We start from the raw sequence: 19,977 nt of genomic DNA on the forward strand, positions 1-19,977 counted from the left end.
GTGTGTGTGTGTGTGTGTGTGTGTGTGTGTGCGTGCCTTGCCTGGGCGTCCAAAATCCCAGAAGCGTTTTCCCGTCTCTCCGATCTTCACGAGGTGTCCTTTCCTGTCTGCGAACGCTGAGGCGGAGCCTAATCTGCGCTGCACGCGCTCTGCTGATTACTCTCCAGCTCCCGTACAGGCGTCGTTAAAGTTTCATCTTTCTTTATTACACAATAAACCCCAAATCACAAGCCGAGGCGTTTGTGTGGAACTAGATAATTGCTTTGTGAGAACAGAGAAGCCAAAGGACCTTTCAGGTTTATCATAACAAGGTGAATCTGCGGCGGCTTTTTATGTAATTCGCCAAATTAAACCGCTCTTTGAGGGTTTTTCCTTTTTTTCAGAGTGACTCAGTCTCTAAGAAACAAGTAAACACGTCGTCTCGCTAACGAGCGTTTACGCTGACTGCCAGCCCCAAGTCTGAAACTCACGGGTCAGTTTTTAACGAAAACAGAAGCGGAGAATCTGAAGTCAGAGTTCTAGTCAGAGTCAGAGTCAACATCCACAGCGTCCACGCTTGGTGTGCACGGTCTGTGCATGCAGTGCACACATTTGGCTCTGTGTTGTGTTTCAAGAAGCAGGGAGGTGAGTCCGCTGCTCCCTGTTCACATCTACTGGAGGTTTTGGCTACTATACGGAAAATCTGGGATGTTTGACCAAACTACAGAATCTAAACTGGAGACAGCATTCCCACTTACGGTGTCAGGATCACAGAGGCCCCCTGCTACCTCCCCCTGCTCCTCTGGGGGACACTGATGTGGAGCTCTCACCCGTCTCTAAGGGTGATGGAGGACCGCCCTCTGAGGAAGCTCTTTCCCGCTGCTTGTATCCTCGGCCCTGTTCTTTCGCTCGCTGCTCTCAGGTGAAGATGGAAACAGAGGCTGTGCCGCGTGTTGTCTCCTCCAGTCTTTCACACATTGTTTTTGTCATGCAAGAGAAAATTTGCACGCGTGTCAATCACCTCTCATCACCGTCTAGCAGCTCGTGCAAGCAACCAGCGCCTGGAATAATAAACATTTAACTGCTGAAAGGAAGGTTCTCCAGGGAATCCTCCGGACACCAGCAAAGCTTCGTCTCTGTCACTGCGTTTATACTTTTACTCTGAGATTTCATAGGAACCGTTTTTATCTGAACCGTCCGACGTGTCACAGACGTGTTAGACGTCACGTGTGTCAGTCAGGTGGGTGTGAGCGACAGACACACAGTCGCTTCTTTTGTTCTTTTGTTTAACTTTTATGACACAATTTGATCGTTTCTAGCTTACTGCTAGTTTAATCTGCTGCTTTGTTATTAACATATTGGCTGTTGGTCACCTCCAGTCCGGCGAGACGGCGCTACACGTGGCTGCTCGCTATGGCAACGTGGATGTGGTGAGCTACCTGTGCAGCATCCGAGCTAACCCGGACCTGACGGACAGGGTGAGCGAGTGCAGCGACGGCATCGGAATAATAACCGAGGGGTTGTTCGAGGGCCGCGGGGTTTTATCTTTGCGTTCCACGTTTCTGTCTGCAGGAGCAGGAGACGCCGCTGCACTGCGCCGCCTGGCACGGCTACTCTCCGGTAGCCCGAGCTCTGTGCCAGGCGGGCTGCCACGTGGACGCCAAGAACCGCGAGGGGGAGAGCCCGCTGCTGACGGCCTCTGCCCGCGGCTTCGTGGACATCGTGGAGTGCCTGGTGGAGCACGGAGCCGAGCTGGAAACCACCGACAAGGTGACCAGAGCTCAGCCTGATTTATTTTGGCACATTTTACTTTTACGTGTTTTTGTGCGAGGGTTGACTAACAGGTCTCACAGCACACAGGTCTCACCCCCTGTGCAGGTCACAGACACTGACCCGTCTGTGTTTGTGTCTCCAGGAAGGACACACAGCTCTCCACCTGGCTGTGCGTCGCTGTCAGGTGGAGGTGGTCCGCTGCCTCCTCAGACACCGCTGCCAAGTGGATCAGCAGGACCGCCACGGAAACACGCCGCTCCACATCGCCTGCAAGGATGGAAACCTGCCCGTCGTCATGGCGATCTGCAATGCTAAGGCCAGCCTCGACCTCCCCAACAAGGTGAGTGCAAGCATTTCCCCCCCAGACGGCCCGGATACGCTCCCTGAGGCGTTCCCAGGCCGCGCTGAGAGGACTGGTGGTTTCACATAGTTTTCAGACACAGCTGTCCTCCTGAGAGCGAAGGTGGAGGTGAAGGACCTCCTCCTAACTCTGCGCTCCGCCCCCTGCCCTCATATTCAGACACTGATGTTAGCGTGTGGGGGTTTTTATTTGTCGTCCCGATGCCGTTAACATGAATACGCTTTCTGTTCTTACTCTCCTCTTACATAATCTTCAAGCACATCTACTTCAGCGCCAGCTCAGCGATGCCGGTGTTATGTGATGTGTTACAGCACCTTGATGAGTCAGGCCGAACGTGTCTCTGTCTTATAAAACACGCTCTGCGTGACCAACCTGAGTGATTGAGCTAGCAGCCTCGGCGCTGCAGCCTTCGCCCTGCGGATCGTGCTGCAGATGGGCTGCAGAGCGTTTTGCATTACTGTCACCGGAGTCTTAGAAGCACAAGAAGAGCAGAAGTAAACGACAGCTAACCGAACCACACTCAGCTTGACGCTCTGCAGGAAGTGAGATCCATGAAGTAATCTTCCTCACGAAGAAGACTCCTTTAAATCAAACCTCATCAGCTCAGCTGTGAGTCAGACCTGCTCCACATTGACCACAGTTTCAGATGATGAGGTGTCTGTGCCAGTAATCCCTGCTCTCACAGACTAATATGGTCGCCTCACTTGTGTGAGCACCCAGAAATAAGCTCCGCCCACCTGCTGTTCGGTTTGTGAGGAACGGCCAATGAGAGGAAACTCTCTCACAGGTAAAGGAGTTAGAATAGTTTGACCTGAGAGCTGCTGCAGAGCAAATGTAGCTGAAGAAAAATAAGACGAGTTTAAATGAGTGTTTTAGATCTTTGTTTTGCAGCTGAGCTAAATGAGGCCTAATCACAGGTGGAGCATTGATAAAAACACAGGAAGTAGAATATAACGCAGTGCAGGGTTTACAGAGGTACGTGCTGTTTTCTGCTGACATACTTTAAAATCGTCTTTCTTCTGATATCTCCTGCCCTCCTCACACACCTCTGAAGCTCCCGTCCTCTCGCCTCCCGCATGTTTCTGTCTGCGCTGCTTCTACTTTCTATTTTGACACCATACATTTAAATAGATTCTGCGACGGGGAAGCTTTTCTCGGCTTTTTCTGCAGAAACGTGTTTTCAGCGTCGCACAGGGAGGCGATGTGCATCGGGAGCAGACGGCGCTGCCAGAGTCGTCGTGGTTCATGCATTATTCTCAGCTGGAGCTCGTTTCTTTTAAGCTCGTGTGAAGCAGCGAATCACAGGCTGCTGACTCTGGGTCGGTCTTTGCTGTCAGCTGCAGACACCGAGCAGAGAAATAAGAGGGTGGGATTGAAACCGTCTCCAGCTCAGTTTGCAGCATCACAAAAACAGGGTGGATGTTCTTAGTTCTTCCAAACTGCTGCAAAGGAGAATGGATTGAAACGCCTCCGTCACTGAGCTCTGATTAAATCCCAAAGCTTTTACTGTAACATCAACATCGAACTGCTCTGGATTTATGAGATATTGTGGTATGAAATTGATGGCAATTATATGGTGTTTACAGTAATTAGCGTTGTTTTCAGGGCACTGTGTTCCTGCTCTAATCAGCAGTTTTATTCTTCAGGCCGAGCGACCGCAGCGGGAACAGCGAGCAGCCGATCAGCCCGCCGAAGCACGACCGTGCGCTTAATTAGGCCGAGTTAGCGCGAGGCAAGAGGGGGAACGCCGTTCAGTGTTTGTTTAGAAAATGTGATAAATGTTGATTTCAGTGTTTGTGTCACTCTTTTTCCTCCACATTTGTGTTACAGTGACAGCAGCTTAAAGAGGGCCACGTTTTATTTTTGCCAGCTTTCTTCTGATTGGCTGCTCCTCATTAACAGGAAGTGGGTGGGGCTTCTCATAGAGAGATATGTACCTGAGAAAACCATCAGATATCTGCTCTGTGTGACATCACGCAGAGATTATTTATTGATTTATTGAAAAGAACTGAACGTGAGCTTCTTAAAAAGCTTCTGCCTCAGCATTTAAACTGAGCACGCTCAGAAGGTTTTGGCGTTTTCAGGAATCCTTACTCGAGCATTTCTGCTCAGCAGCCTCAGTTATTAAGAATAACCTGTGAGTGTCAAAGCGAACATGAATGATTGTGTGCGTGACTTTCACCGTGTCCGGCGCTGTGTGTGCTGAAAGCTGCTTTCTCTCTCCTCTGTGCGTCACAGTCCGGCAGAACTCCGCTCCACCTGGCGGCGAACAACGGGAGCCTCGAGGTCGTCCGCCATCTCTGCCTGGCCGGAGCGAACATCGACGCCGTCACCAACGTAAGGCACCTCTCTGTTTTACCGCTCGGGCGGGTGCAGCAGCACCTCCTCATCATCGTGATGAGACTCTGACAAACCCAGTGCAGCCTGTAGGATGTGTTCACACGTGAAGCTGCTGCGATCTGTGACTGGAGTATGGTGGGGGCGTGGTCCACGCCGACACGCCTCATATAGTATGTAAATTGAAACGTCGCTCCCGTGCTTGTTCAGATATCGTTTGCGTGGCGATTGTTCATTTTCTGCTCGGGCTGCAGACGAAGGCGCCGCTCATGAATCCTCAGTAAAACTGGGAAATTCTTCTGGCATCGTTCCCTTAGCTCCGCCCTCGTCTCCGCCCGGCTCAGCTGCACCACCTGTTTGTTTTTTAATAATCTCGTCCTCTCAGAGGTTTTCAAGGCGAAACCTTCTCCATGTTTCTTCTTTCTTCATGTTACTGAAGTTCTCTCGACCTCTTGAACCCTGATTAGCTTCCTTGCAGTGTCTCATCCACTTCCCTCACAGTCTGTCGCTTTGAGCTCTTAAACTCTTATCAGCATATTTAAATCCCAGCTGGCAGTTTTTTACAGCTGCACCATTAAATCAAATGAAAAGTCTGCGGAGGATTTTAAACATTAGTTATTAACATGTTTGGGGGCTTTAAAATTTCTCTTTGAAAGTCCAAGAAGTAAAAAACTGTGAGCACAACTTCAAGAATGTTTCATTTCCAAAGACGTTTCCTGTAGTTTACATCTGTGGGGTCGTTACGAGCGCTTAGCTTTGTTCAGGAGATTGTGCAGCAAGACTCCTGTTTGTCACTGTGTTTGCTGCGCAAGGCAGAAGAAAGCGAGCAGGAGAAACGGCCTCGCTGTTGTGCAGATGAGATATTTAAGACGAGTGGATTCAAGCGTGGATTTGGTGACTGCACAGAGACGTTTGTGCCGAGTCTGCGGCAGGTGAGGCGTTAAAGGCTTCAGCAGCCGCGGGCTGAGAGCTTTTATCCAAGCGCTCGGGATCAAATGGTTCCACATTCAGCCCTGAGTGGGTTTGACTTCACGGATAAGTGGGAGTTCATGTCCAATCGTTTTAGATCCGAAAGGATTTTTATTTCTCGTTCAAAGCTCAGCGCTCTGAGCTCATGCTTCTCCACGCCGAAGGCCAGGAGATGACTTCATCCGAGCCGCGTCCAGGATCCAAGTGGTTTTATGAAGAACTGTTATCATGATTTTATAAAATCAAACGGAATTGAAAGAGTTATGTCACGAGCTAAAATTTCATTTATGTGAATGTTAATGTTGATCGTTTGAAGTCTCTAACAAACAAAAACACTCGTGTCAAATGTTCGGTACAAGAACTGGACTCACAGTGAGCGAAGAAGCAGCCAAAGACCGAAAGAGACCTTCAGCAAACCTGGAGCGCACGTCAGGGTCGGCGCGTCAGCCTCCATCACGGGCGCCTCCCTGCTTCTCCTGCCAGAGCTCACAACATGACCTCAGTTGTTATTGTGCAGATGTTTTCAGCCTGTTCAGATATGATTTCCAGATGTTTCCAGCGTTCTCCGCCGATATCAGAAGTAACGTGTTTTTGTCCGTCATTGAAACTCGTCTCAGAGCCTCAAATCTAATTCTGCTCGAGTCCTGATGCATTATGTTCTTTCTTTCATGAATTCCATTGAATTGATCTGGTTCCAGCAGCAGACGATCCGCGCTGAGCTTTTTCCCTCTCTGCCTTCCCGGGATGTTAATATTGTATGGCAGCTGATGTGCTGTGCATGTTTCATGTGGAGCGCACACTGGGATGTATAATTCAGTGTCAGGGAGGACAACCTTCCACGGTGCCTCTGTGATCTCTGCCTGGTTTTTCTGTGGAGGCTGAAATATTCTTCCAAATCATTCCAGCCTCTGCGATTTCACCGTTACTCCTCGTTCCCGAGCTTCCGTTTCAGCAGATATTTAGTCTGGGCTGGAAATACTGTGGATGATCTAATATTCCTCACATAACGCCAGCCGTTCATCTGTCACTGCCAGGCATCAGTAGTAATAATCGTGACACTCAGCCATCTGTGTGAGGCGAGCACCGCGAGAGCGTCCACGCGTCTAAATGCTCAGACTTCATTTACCCAATCCAGTCGGCTCGGGAGGTCGACGATGTCGAAGTCCGATCGTCACACGAGTCATGCTCGTGAAAGGAAGGAGAAATGATTTTATTAAAGCTTTCCAGTCGAACAGTGAGCACGCTGTGTCGATCTTCCTCTTCATCACAGACGAGCTGTTTGGGAGGAGGCGGCGGCGCTCTGTGGGCGTTTCAGGCGTCCGTGCAGGTTTTCCCAGCGGAGCGTCAGCCGAGCCGGACAGTGACAGATGGTAGTGCCAGATACATGAACGCTGTCGGGAATGTGGCGTTTGTGTCGGAGCGCTGGAGCGGAGAGGGGAAGTAACACATGTGTGCGTGTGTGTGTGCGTGTGCGTGTGTGTGTGTGTGCGCAGCTGTAATTAATCCACTGACATCAGCTGAGAGACGACGCTGCGTGATGAGGAATAACTGTCATAACAAATAAAGGTCACTTCAGGCGCATCGATCTGATTTACGTCGATGTTTTTGGAGAACATCCATTAAATGGAAACAGCTGACTAATAAATCACTAACAGCAGACGTCAGCGTCGATCAAACCAAAATATCTGCTGAATTTCCTGTTATGGATGAACAAGTAAATAAATATACAAATATAAATGATTTGTGTATCTAATCTGCTGGTTCTGATCTAAACTGGTTGAACACGTGATGTAAGTTTGGGGGAAACAGTTAAAGTAAAAGCAGCGTCTGCTGAACTGGTTTAACAGGAAGTTATTTACAGACGTGTCTGGAAGCTCTTTTTTGTGCTCGAGCTACGAATGTCCTCAGTGGAGCTGAGGAGGAGCCAGAGGAGATGTGATGTTTACTAAAGACCTGACTTTTTTTGTTTTCCTCCTGCAGGATGGAAAGACGGCGGAGGATTTGGCTTCGGCCGAACATCACGAGCACGTCGTGTCGCTGCTGGGAAAGCTTAAAAAGGTAAAGAGGAAGAAAAAGGCTCAAAAGCCTCGAGTTGGACTGATGTGTTAAACCAAGTTGTGTCAGCTGAGCTTGTTTGAAGAATGAGGCTATAAAAATAAATGATGTGATGCTGTGAACGCGGTTTAGGAAGTGCAGATGATGATGATGATGATGGGGGTGATGAGGCACAGTCGGGCTTCACAGTCGTCACACTTGGTCTATTTCGGTGCAGAGGTGTGGAGAGAGACGTCTCGGGAAGACGGGAGGTGTTAGATTTTAGCGATCCGCCGTTTTTAGACTTTGGGCCGCAGTTTGCTCGACACGTGCAGGTGAGAGGACGAACGCTCGGTGAAAGCCAAACCTTTCATCTCCATGACGATCAGCTTCACCCTCCACAGCGGCGTGTGTGCGTCCGGTGTTCCCGGTCACAGCTACCAGGACACGCTCAGACTCCTCGTCTAAAGCTACGTGACGCCGACGTCTCTTTTTTTCTAGAAAACCTGCTGAGAATCGGTGAAAACATGAAGCAGCAGCTGTGAAAACAGCCGCCCTCTGCATATGCTGGGCTAATCTCAGACACTTTGGCACGTTTGAAAAGGCCGACTTGTCGAGAACCAAGAGGGGCAGAAACCCGGCTTGAAACGAGAACTCGTTCGTTTTAAAGCCGGATTCTGTGAATCACACGTTTTGAAATTGGAAATGAATTATTTTTTGACACGTTAGCATAACCCAGGTGGGATTAGGAGCGCGTTCACATCCCACGCATCCGCTCGCAGCGTTTGGGGCCACTTCTGATGCGTGACTCATTGGATGGTTAGAGAAACGTCTTAAACGGCTCCATCGAGCTGTCAGATCTACGGCGGCGTGAGCAAGCAGCTGGCTTTTGTTGTAAATGTTTCCTGCGGCTGAGTCACTGTTTCATTTTTACAAAAACATTAAGAGCAGTTTTAAAAACCGTCCTCGTAGCCCGAAGAATCGATGATGTTTGGAAGAAAGCGTCTCCTGTAACGCCGCTCACAGCCACGGCGTTTTAATGCTGTCACATTTAAATGTTTTATAACTGAAGTATTTATAGACACATAAGATATGGAACGTTTTGTTTGAGGCACAGGAACTCTCCTGTTCATCCACCAAAATAAAAGCATTTAGTGATTTTGATTCGCTCTCCCCAACCAATCACAGCAGATGGCCCCGCCCCTCCCTGAGCCTGGTTCTGCTGGAGGTTTCTTCCTGTTCAAAGGGAGTTTTTCCTTCCCACTGTCGCCAAAGTGCTGCTCATAGGGGGTCATATGACTGTTGGGTTTTTCTCTGTATCATTGTAGGGTCAACCTTACAATTTAAAGCACCTTGAGGCGACTGTTGTTGTGATTTGGCGCTGTGTAAATAACACTGAATGAATTGAATTTGTTGGATGGAGCTGACACTGCTGCCTGTGGCGTTGAGCTAAAGTACAGCCCAGCTCTGGTTCCACATCAGCTGATATCTCTTCAACACAATACGCTGATGTGTATTTTTAAATAAGCTTTTCTGCAGTTTGAAGCTGACATAATGTGCAGCAGCACAAAATCTGATTAGTTGAAATGTGTCATGTGATTTTTGGGGCCTTGTGGGAGTCGTGTACAGGTGTCTGTGACCTGAGCTGTCGATGTCTTCTTCTGTGGTGTGTTTTTGGTTCAGGACAACCACAAGCTGAGCTACATCCAGCAGCTGCGGCCCACTCAGACGGTCCAGCCCCGGATCAAACTCAAGCTCTTCGGACACTCGGGAGCCGGGAAGAGCACGCTGCTGGAGTCTCTGAAGTGCGGCATCCTGCGCAGCTTCTTCAGGAGGAGGAGGACGCGCATGACCAACGCGGCCCGGCACCCCAACTCGCCCGTCAACTCCAAACCTCCCGGTAGGTGACAGACAGGTGGAGTCGCGTCGTCAGCAGCTCGGCATTAATGCTTTCACTGCCGCAGCGGTTAGCACCGCCCCCTCACAGCAAGAAGATCCTGAGTTTGTGCAGGTACAGACAGGTGTGTGTCACCTGGTGACAGCTCTGAAAGGCTCCACCCCCTCCAATCACCCTTCGGCTACACATGCGAATGTTGTTTGGGAAAAGCAAAGAAAGACACACAGAGACTCCTTCGTTTATTTGTGAGGAGTGCAGTTAATCCCTCGCACATCTGTCTCAGAAAACTTCAGCGTGAGTCATTTTATTAAATGTCTCGTTTTATCCACGTTGTAGACGCAGCTGTTGTTGCTGCTCTGATGTGAGCATGAACGTGAGCCCTCACAGTCTCGTACTGAGATGCAGTTTGAATCTCACAGGGTGAAATTGATAATAATCCTCTGGATTAAGTGATAGATGAGCACAAATGGAACAACTGTCTGCTGAGGGAAACAGTTCAGGTGCTGCTCTGAGGCTCGGATATCTTGAGGTCTGTGAGGTGTTCGTGGTTTTCAGGAAAGTGCAGTGACGACGTGTTCAGTGTCTGCCCTCCTCTCCACCCCCTCTCCCCTTTAGCTGCTCTGTTATGCGCCGCTTGCAGCCATTGCGTGACGCCCGGGCTGATAACGGTCAGGTGCGTGAGCAGACTCCTCCATCTGTGAGGCTGCCGGCGTCTCAAAGAGTCAGCGCCGGTCCGTATCGACCGTTTGTTGTTTCTGCAGCGATACGTGACGTGAATCCAGCCAAAGACAAAGAAACACAAGTGTCGATATTTTAGCGTCGCCTCCCGAGACCGCTGAACGCTGCATATTGATTTTGTGGCTTTCAGCCTCGGCGTGCGCTGATATATTCTTTTATTTCCTTATTTGTAGCGAACTTTGAAATGTCGCGGAGCTCCATTAACGAGAGGCCTCGTCGTGAAAGGTGCTCCTCGGTAAAAGCGGCGCTCTTTTTAGGCCTGTTAGCGAGAGAAGACGTGAGCAGCTTCGCTTCACTGAACTCTGAACCGCCCGACGTTAAACGGCATGAAAACAGCTTTTTCTCTCCACGTCGAGAAAATGAGCGGAACCTGTTGGCTTTAAGGATTTCACTCATTTTACACCGATCACAAAAACCAGGACGTGAGAACATTTTCCTCACGTTTAGGATGAGAGAAGACGAGATGGGTTCATTGTTTTCTGCAGTTGCCAGTTGGTGGAGGATAAAGTCTTCATCATCGTCGTCTGCAGTGCCGAGCAGACGCTTGCATGTTCAAACTGAAGCCGTGACAGCCGACTGTGAAACGGCGGAGGCAGCTTTTATGTTAGTGCAGAGAGGAAAACGTCACACACACACACACACACACACACACACACACACACACACACACGGGTTTTTCACAAAATGCACATCTAACAAAGGTTTTGGCCTCCCAACGACTGGAATTAAAAGATTTGCAGCCACTAATACTTTACAATCTCTTTATTGAAGTATAAAATCCCATCAGAAATGAAAACATTCGGATGAAATAAACATCTGTTTTGTGGATGTGTCCAGATGTGCCTGAGTTTCTGACTTGTCCTTCGCTGTGCTGTGAAAAACCATCGTGCGTCTGGCCTTTTCCCCGATTTATCGTCCGTCTCAAACATCTTCTCTCCTCCAGCTCTTTACGCCAGCGATGATGTCACACTGATCTGTGATCACCCAAAGACCAGGATGTCATTTTACTGTGATTAAGACCTCAAAAACAAGCTGTAGGTGTGGTCCCGAAAATCCAAACTGTCCCTGCAGAGTGGATTCATGAGCAGGGAAATGGCGCCCCCCTGTGTTTGCAAGCGGCGGTTATTTGGTAAAGATGATGCAGATGTGTTTGCTGCAGCAGAGAGAGACATCTGCACTTAATCTGAAATACTTTGAGCGTTAGTCACAGTCGATCGCGCGCTGAAGTACAGCAGAGATCAGAACAACAACCTCTGAGAGCAGAAACCAGCCGCTGTGTCTTTAAACACCATCACCGCTCAAACTGTGGAGTCAGGATTTATTCCCTGATCTAACAGCAACATAGTGCTGCAGGTTCTCTGCTTCTCCTGTGTGTCCCTGCTAAATAAAAATCAGTAAAAATTCTGCATTAACTGAAAGTAGTCCCGGTGGTTGTCATGGTTTCTCCTCCATGTCTGTGTTCAGTGTCGGTGAGCATTTCCAACCTGTACCCCGGCTGTGAGAACGTGAGCGTGAGGAGTCGCAGCATGATGTTTGAGCCCAGCCTGACCAAAGGCGTGCTGGAGGTCTTCTCCCCCGTGCACAGCGCTCTGTCTGCGGCTGACGAACAGGCCACCAAGGCCATCGACATCCAGCACGCCAACATCCACGGTGAGAGCCGCGAGGATCCCCGCGGAGGACGTCCACGGTTAAACCTGTGTGTGAAATTCAAGCAAAGCTCACTCGGCTCCCTCTCTGTAGGCGTGGGAGATTTCAGCGTGTGGGAGTTTTCTGGAAACCCGGTCTACTACTGCACCTACGATTATTTTGCGGCCAACGATGTCACAGCGATCCACGTGGTCCTGTTCAGCCTGGAGGAGCCGTACGAGACCCAGCTGGGCCACATCACCTACTGGCTGAACCTGCTGAAGGCCCTCACCCTGCCGCAGGAAAGCATCTGTAAGCAGACCAACCATCTACTGCCTTCGTGCGGTCGGTGGATGGTCGACTTTAATCTTTTTCTTAAAAACATCGATATGTTTGAGGTTAGGAGCAGATCTGCAGACAGGAAGTAGAAGCTGCAACGATAGAGAGTCGGCAGGTTTGAAAGTCTTTGTTTCCTGAGTAGTTTTGGCCTTTTTGAAGCTTCATTTAAACAGTTTCGTGCGAGGCTGTGGGAACTACATTTGCTGTTGCAGCAGCCAGACAGTTACACAACCTGACCATGATAAGCTGTCTACTGTGACGGTTCACAATCTTAACTTTTCTTCAGCTTTCGGTGGTCGGATCCAGCAGCCTCTCGCGGTCGTCCTGGTGGCGACGCACGCCGACCTCGCCGACGTTCCCAGAGCGTTCTCCGGAGAGTTCAGCTACGACAAAGAGAGGGCGCTGCTGAAGGAAGTCAGGAACAGGTGAAGAGCACCTCCTCTCCATACTGCACCGAGTGGTGCCAGCTTAAATCACGTCAGTCACATGATCCGGTCACAGCGAGCGTACGTGTCAGCCTTACTGATCAGACAGCAGATAGCAAATTCAGCAGTTTCACCGCTAACACAGCAGAGCTAATGTTTTGTAAAACCAGATCTAGAGAGAGGAGAGCTTGAGAATCTTTTAATGTTGCTTTGATGTTTATGCTTGAAAAAGTTAAAGAGCCATCAGTCAGTGGAGATTATGTTGATGAGTAAAAAAGCGAGCGGCTTTTTGTCAAGACAGTCGATGCGACCTCAAAGAATCCCTGCAGAGAATAAATTAGACGTATTAATCACACAGATTTCAGTGATTTGTTACAAAGTTTGGTGTTTTTGGTTTTCGGTCCAGGTTTGGGAACGACCTGCAGATCAGTGACAAACTGTTTGTGATGGACGCTGGAGCCTCAAACTCTAAAGACATGAAGCTGCTGAGGAGTCACCTGCAGGAGCTTCGAGCCAGCGTCGTCTCCGTGAGCTCTGCAGACTCTCACTCGCCGTCCTCTTTATTCTAAATGTCCTCATACCTGAACAAACACAGCGTGGTCGTTTATTGTCGCCGCTTCCTTCTCCGTCTCTGCAGAGGTGCAGTCCGATGACGCTGCTGTCGGAGCGTCTGTTGGCCGTTCTGCCGACCTGGAGGAAGCTCAGCGGACCCAACCAGCTGATGTCGTGGCAGCAGTTTGTCAGTGACGTGCAGGAGCACATCAACCCGCTGGTGAGCCAGGATCACCTGCGCACGCTGGCCCTGCAGCTCCACAGCATGGGGGAGGTGAGTGTTTGACCAGGAGCAGGAAAAAGGAGTCAGTGTTTTACTCCTGAGTGCCAGCAGGGGGCACTGCAGGCTCCTGAATAAACCAAACCAGATGGTTTTCATCTGTGAGAACAGCAGCAGGAACACTGTGTTCTGTTTCTGTGCCTCTGCTCAGGAAGCTGAATGAGGAACCAAAACTTTATTTATTTATTTGCATGTTTTTCACAGATAAAGCAAAAGTTCCATTTAATGTTGTTCCTTAAATATTTATTAGCTTCTTTCTGTATTCTGTCTTTGTCTCATGACATTAATTTTTCTGATAAACGTCCACGCGCTCACATTTCTCCCTCGTCTCCTCCACAGATCAACATCATGCAGAGTGAGACTGTGCAGGACGTCGTCCTGCTGGAGCCTCGATGGCTCTGCAGCAGCATCCTCGGCAAGCTGCTCTCCGTGGAGACGCCCAAAGCCATCCACCACTACAGGGGGCGCTACAGGCTGGAGGAGGTGCAGGCCCTGGCGCCTGAGAGCGACGTGGACGAGCTGCTGCAGATCCTGGATGCCATGGACGTCTGCGCCCGGGACGTCACCAACCCCACCATGGTGGATGTTCCCGCGCTCATCAAGACAAACGGCCTCCACCGGTCCTGGACCGAAGAGGAGGAGGAGGATTCGCTGCTCTACGGAGGCGTCCGAATCGTCCCGGCCGAGCACCTCACTCCCTTCCCTTGCGGCCTCTTCCACAAGCTGCAGGTGAACCTGTGTCGCTGGAGCCACCAGCAGAAGCCCGAGGAGGACGGCGCCGACGACAACGATGGAGATATTCACCTGTGGACCAACGGCGCCAAAGTGAGCCAGGCAGGAGTGGAGGCCATGATCCTCCTGGTCAACCACGGGCAGGGTGTGGAGATTCAGGTCCGTGGACATGATTCTGAGCGGGCCAAGTGCTACACCCTGCTGGACACCCTCTGCAGTATAACAGAGAACCTGCTGGCCTCCACGCTGCCCGGACAGCTCACCGCCAAATACTACCTGAGCCCTCAGCAGCTGCGGGAACACCACGCCCCCATCATGGTCTACCAACCCAAAGACTTCTTCCGGGCTCAAGTCCAGCGAGAGACCTCGCTCACCAACACCATGGGCGGCTATCGGGAGAGCTTCAGCAGCATCCTGGCGTTCGGCTGCGCTGAAATCTACCAGCAGGGGATTCTGGGAACGGACGTCCACATATCGGACGTGCCGCTGCTGGCTCGCCGGAAGCTGTGCCGCATGCTGGACCCTCCAGACGCCATGGGGAAAGACTGGTGCCTGCTGGCCATGAACCTGGGCCTCACTGAATTGGTGGCCAAATACAGCAACGGGACTCCAAACGGCACCTCTGAGCTGGACTTGGACTCGGACTCCCAGCAGGCCGCGCTGCAGCCCAGCCCGACGGCGGCTCTGCTGCAGGAGTGGAGCGGGCGAGCGGGCAGCAGGGTCGGCGTACTGATGGCGAAGCTGAGGGAGCTCGGCCGGCGCGACGCCGCGGACTTCCTGCTCAAAGCGTCGCCCGTGTTTAAGGTTAACACGGAGGCGCTGGGAGGAGCCGCCAACGGCTACCCGCCAACCTGCAACGGCGGCACATCGTACAACTCCATCAGCTCCGTCATTTCCCGCTGAGGGCTCGCTGTTCCCCGCCAGACGTCAGGAGGTCGCTCTGACACGACGGACTCGTGCAATCTTTCCGGTCCAGCTGCTCACACTTTAATCGCTCCGTTTTGTTGCCGTGCAAACCAGATGTTGTGTTTGTGCTCTCCACACCTGTACAGCCGAGCTTTCCTCCCGCTACGAATGTCGTGAAAGAACCGAACGCTCCGAGCTCCAAAGAGGAATTCTGTGTTTTTCTTCTCTTTCTATCTTGTTGTTTGCTGCTTCCTAACGTCCCTCCTGCTGTCACGCACACTCCAGTCTCACTCCAAGGAACAGCGCCGTTTTCTAATCTCCACGTGCGGTCAGAAAGTTGGCAGCTGCACGTGTGGCTCGAACCCGAGGGCTGAGTGTGTGTCGTGTTGCTCGCTCCATCCATCGCTTACATCTAATATCAGCTCCCTCCTCGCTTCTGGTTTACTGATGTGAAATTTGGTCGTTCAGCTTAGCGTTTAATACATTTACAGCATTTCTTTCAGAGTGCCTTGGTGGCCTTCTACCTCCCTGAAGAGCACAGCCAGTCTCATTGGTACAAAGCAGAAGTCTTTTCCAGATGTTTGGAGAACTGTGCCTTGTTGATATAAAAGTAAAATGAGTTTCTAACACGTCTATTTATCTGGCGGCTGTCACTAACACGAAGAAGACCATGTTGTATAAAAATAAAGGAGACCTGGTCTCGTGCTGTTTCACTTTTCACAAAAGCAAACGCACACAGATGTGTGGAGACGACACGTGTCAGCAGTGGGTGGAACCATTTCCTTCATGTTTGATTGGTGTGTTTGTTGATGTTCCTGCTAATCCTCAGTTCAGATTTCTGCATTCTTCCATCCAACAGCTGAAACCTTTACAGGTCCCAGAACTTCCCGTGAATGTCTTTGAATAAACTCTGTCTTATTACAGTTTTGGTCTCCAGTTGGACTTTAAAGTCTGCTGGACTCAGACAGTCTAAGTCAAACCTCACCTTCACCATCACAGCTGCTGTTTTCAGATCGCTGTTCAGACCTCTGGCACGTGTGCAGCTGTGATCTCCCCAGAGCTTCAGAATTGTGCTCAAGTTAAACATCGACTTGTATCAGATAAACAGATTTATGAGTGCACATCATATCAAACCATGTCAATGTAAATGTCATTTGCATATTCAAGAGAACTTTTCACTTTTTTTTGCCAATCCAGAGCAGCTTACTTAGTAACAGCAGTCTGGTGTATTAGAGCAGCTTTGCATGATCCACAGTGCAAACTAATGCGCATTTATCTGTTGCTGGGCCTTAGTGCAGCCGCTCGGCCTAAAACAAGCTGTTTTTGCCCCTTTCTCTTTAAGCTAGCCTTCCTCGGATTGGCTGCCCCTCTCTAAAAGTAGGTCAGAATAGCAGGTGGGCGGGGCTTCAGTGCCTAAGATATTAGGTATATCCCGTCTCTGTGGTGTCATGGAGACACCCCGGAGCCAAAACCTTAGAAACAGAACGTTCTGCTTTGTACTCGCATTTTAATATCTGCGATTCCTTTTCCTGAAAACTCCAGGGAAACTTTGGGACCTGTAAACATCAGTGTTTCTGTAAACATCATCTTTCATTCACACAAAGGGAAGCGTAGCCATTTTTACAGGAAAAGGAGGGTTTTCTAAAGGACTGTGTGGTATTGGGTTCATGTTGACCTTTCTAAAGTGTAACAAGCTGCAAAGTAAATGTTTAACCCATCACAGGGTGGGCTGAGGACGCCCTCACGCTGAGTACTTTGAATAGAAAGTTTCACTAAAACGCTAAATTCTAATCAGAAAGGTGATTTTTTTTATAATTGGGTTGGTTTCTGTACTTTTGTACTTCTCTTAAACGAGCAGCGGTTACAGTAGACGCTGACGCCGCGCCTCTTCGATGCCTCCTCATCAGGTTTTTAAAGCGTTATCGCCGGCGCAGGGGCGTCATTAATCAAGCTGCCGTCCGCGGTCAGAGTTTTGCACAGTGGCATCCACGCCACCTCTGTCAAGCTAAATTTGAGCTTCGTTGTCGGCGGGCCGCGCGTGGCTTCATGCCTTCTTTCAGTTTGTCTTTGTGAAGCATGAAGCCGCAGCCCGGCCGCGGTCAGCACAAGCACAGGGAAGCGGCGGCGTGATGTTAGTATTGTTAGCTGAAAAAGGCCAAAGGCTGCTGATGACAGAAATGTCAGAGAAAAGCATTTTCACTTTGTGCGAGCTGGTGTTTTGTAACGTTTGTGCCCCTCACTCTGAACCTGAAGAAGAAAACAGCTTGTTTTTCAGCGCACGTGTGCGTCGGACGGTTTCACTCCTGAAGTTACATTTGACGGATGTAAAGGACTTTTTCAGGACGCGCTGTGTAAAGACGAGCTCCGTGCCAGAGTGCAGTATTTGCTGTCAGCTTCTCTTCCTCCAGTGTTACCATCTGTTCACAGATTTAAACTTTCTTCTCGCCAATCAACACAGCAAACTGTTAGCTGTGATGTAAATACTCAAAGCTTTTTGTTAAGCTGTTTGTTTTTTGCTGAGGCAAAAATGAATGTACTGCACATCTTTCCTAAACATAGTGACAATAAAAATGAATCAAAGACGCCAACATGTGCGCAGGAACACGAGGAAAGGAAATGTCCCAAACTGATCTGAAACGCGATTTGAGTTTTCTGTTTTTTATTGAAGCTGTTGTCGGAGTTGTGTATAATCATTGCCAATGTTGTGTGCCTCAAACACACTCGTTCATTCCTCTTTCTGCCTTGTACAGTACACGAGCTGAGAGGTGGCGTTTGGAAAGGGAAGAGACTCTTCTGTGTTTCAGAGGATCGTTTTGTAAAAACTGAGAATCACTATGATGAGTTTGTCTGTTCGGTTTCTTCTCCCTGGAAGCTTCTGCTGAGGTTGAGATGTTTCTGTCGATGAGGAGGGACCGACTCGGTTTTACTGTCGGGTGACTTTTCCTCCTTGGAGAATAATCGCCGCATTGCACAAATCTTTCTGTTGCTATTTATGTTACATCCTTAGCATGTCCTGGAATGCCATGTTCTTAGTACTGCTGACACTTTATAGTGTAATACATTTTATAATAAATTCTTTACCTAATGCCAGTGTGGTTGCATCATTTAAGTGTTCGTAGTAGACTGTACAGGTGCAGCGTGCCAGCACAGGTGGGCTGATTAATGCTAGTTCAGTGACTCTAATGTGCAGTTCGGTTGCTCATATTAGCAGGAGCCTGTCTGTCTGTGTGTGCACACGTATCAATCAAAGGACTGACACACCTGACTTTACTTTAAAGATGAGCTCTAAAAACATCTTTGCAGTTTGCACTGACCGAACACTTTTCAGGCACAACGTTCAAAGAAAGTTTACACACTGCAGTCTGTAAGAAGCTTTAGTAAGATCCAACTAAAGGTTCGATTTTACATTATTCTTTTTTTCTAAGTAAGCAAACCTACATACTGTATTTTTTTTGGACCATAAGGCGCTAAGCGAAACAAAACAGATAAGTCAACTGAACTGAACTCGTTCTTCTTGCTTCCTCCACTTCTGTACCTCTCTGGCAGCTGCTCTATTCCCGTGTTGTTGCAGTATATTAATGACTAACCTCATATTGTGGATGGATTATCTCAGTTGTTCTCCTGACTGAAGTTTGGTCCGTTTACAGCATCCTGCCATGCGACTGTATTTGTCTCTAACCATCGGGAACCCTCACGTTAACTTTTATCGAGTGGAAAAGTGTTAGCGTTCATCCTCCAGCTTCACTGTTTATATTATGCTAACATAGCTGTGTAGCTAGCCACCATGTAGCACATCATTATATAGCAGCTAGCCAAACTTCAGTAACCCTACAAACGTCACTGCTGTTTAGTTTTCTGTCTTCATTTATGTTGGAAGTGATAGCAGAGCTGTACATTTGAATGTTTTCAGAAGTCTCTCAGTCAGAACATGCTATATCATGTTTAGGTGGAAGCTAGCGAGCTAACTTCCTGCTAACTTCTAACTCTGTTAAATGTAATAAATTCTGTTTTCATGGATGCCTGGATGTTAAACTTAATTGTTACACCTGGTAGAGCAGCAACACTGATCATTTTATTGAAGATGAAAGAATTTAGACAGTTTTTAACTCTCAGTGCTGCTGCAGTGTTCGTTTGACTTTGCGATATGAAGTAACGGCGTTTTAGACCCAGATTACTCCGCGAGGCTCCTGACTACAGCAGCCGTAATGCTCCAAGCCATCAAGCGGCGCGGCTTCCTAGCTTACCAAAGTCATACTAAAGCATTTTTTGACTGATTTATATATATGTACCACATAAAATCAGTTCAAAGTAAATAAGCACAACAAGTATTCATACATAATGCACACCGGATTATAAGGCACACTGTAAATTTTTGAGAAAAATTCAAGGATTTTAAGTGCGCCTTATAGTGTGGAAAATACGATATATGTTTGTATATCCTGGTAAAAAGTCTCCAAGATCCATCACGGTCTTCATATACATATACTGGTGCCTGCTGGCCATATACCTATATGCAAAAAGGGTCTTTGTATATATTTTTGTAGTTTAATTGTTTTACTTATGTCATCTGCTTCTGGTTCTAATAATATTGCCTAAATGTAGCATGTATACTGTAAAAAATACTCGTCCTAGCACAGAACCCTGTGGAACTCCATGACAACCTTTTACATATGAAGAAGACTCCCTGTTTACATGAACACAATGTAATGTGTAAGATACGATTCAAACCACTGCAGTACAGAGTTTATCTAACAGGATAAACACAAAGGTGAGTCCATCACCAGAGGCCATAAGATGTTTTGTAACTTAGCACTACACTGCGATACACTCTAAATCCTCAATGAAAATCTTCAAATAAACTGTGCTTCTACATGTGCTCAGCTACTGTTGAGGTTAAAAATCGTCCCATAATTAGGTAAGACGGCTGCTACATAGTCTTTTAATAATAAAGATAAAATGATGTATGTAAATTTTAGGATTAATTAATAGCGAAACAACTTTGAGCAGTCTTTAAGGAATGGGGCTTTAG

The 19,977-nt window shown here is 48.7% G+C and overlaps 1 protein-coding gene across 5 annotated transcripts in view; it reads left to right on the forward strand.

Annotated features, from left to right (window-relative positions):
• dapk1 (death-associated protein kinase 1) overlaps positions 1 to 18,038 on the forward strand; it is a 64,179-nt gene extending 46,141 nt beyond the window's left edge. For all 5 annotated transcript variants that reach the window (XM_040003661.1, XM_040003662.1, XM_040003664.1 and 2 more), the window contains 12 exons: positions 1,359 to 1,457; positions 1,552 to 1,749; positions 1,895 to 2,092; positions 4,352 to 4,450; positions 7,400 to 7,477; positions 9,137 to 9,353; positions 11,553 to 11,738; positions 11,829 to 12,026; positions 12,340 to 12,478; positions 12,885 to 13,005; positions 13,116 to 13,304; positions 13,650 to 18,038. In XM_040003661.1, the coding sequence (XP_039859595.1) occupies positions 1,359 to 1,457; positions 1,552 to 1,749; positions 1,895 to 2,092; positions 4,352 to 4,450; positions 7,400 to 7,477; positions 9,137 to 9,353; positions 11,553 to 11,738; positions 11,829 to 12,026; positions 12,340 to 12,478; positions 12,885 to 13,005; positions 13,116 to 13,304; positions 13,650 to 14,945 (3,018 nt within the window). In that variant the 3' untranslated portion in view covers positions 14,946 to 18,038. The remainder of the gene's footprint in view (positions 1 to 1,358; positions 1,458 to 1,551; positions 1,750 to 1,894; positions 2,093 to 4,351; positions 4,451 to 7,399; positions 7,478 to 9,136; positions 9,354 to 11,552; positions 11,739 to 11,828; positions 12,027 to 12,339; positions 12,479 to 12,884; positions 13,006 to 13,115; positions 13,305 to 13,649) is intronic.
• The last annotated feature ends 1,939 nt before the right edge of the window (positions 18,039 to 19,977 follow it).

The sequence above is a fragment of the Simochromis diagramma genome, unplaced genomic scaffold (genome assembly GCF_900408965.1).
Source record: "Simochromis diagramma unplaced genomic scaffold, fSimDia1.1 OVJJ01000583.1, whole genome shotgun sequence".
Classification (NCBI taxonomy): domain Eukaryota; kingdom Metazoa; phylum Chordata; class Actinopteri; order Cichliformes; family Cichlidae; genus Simochromis; species Simochromis diagramma.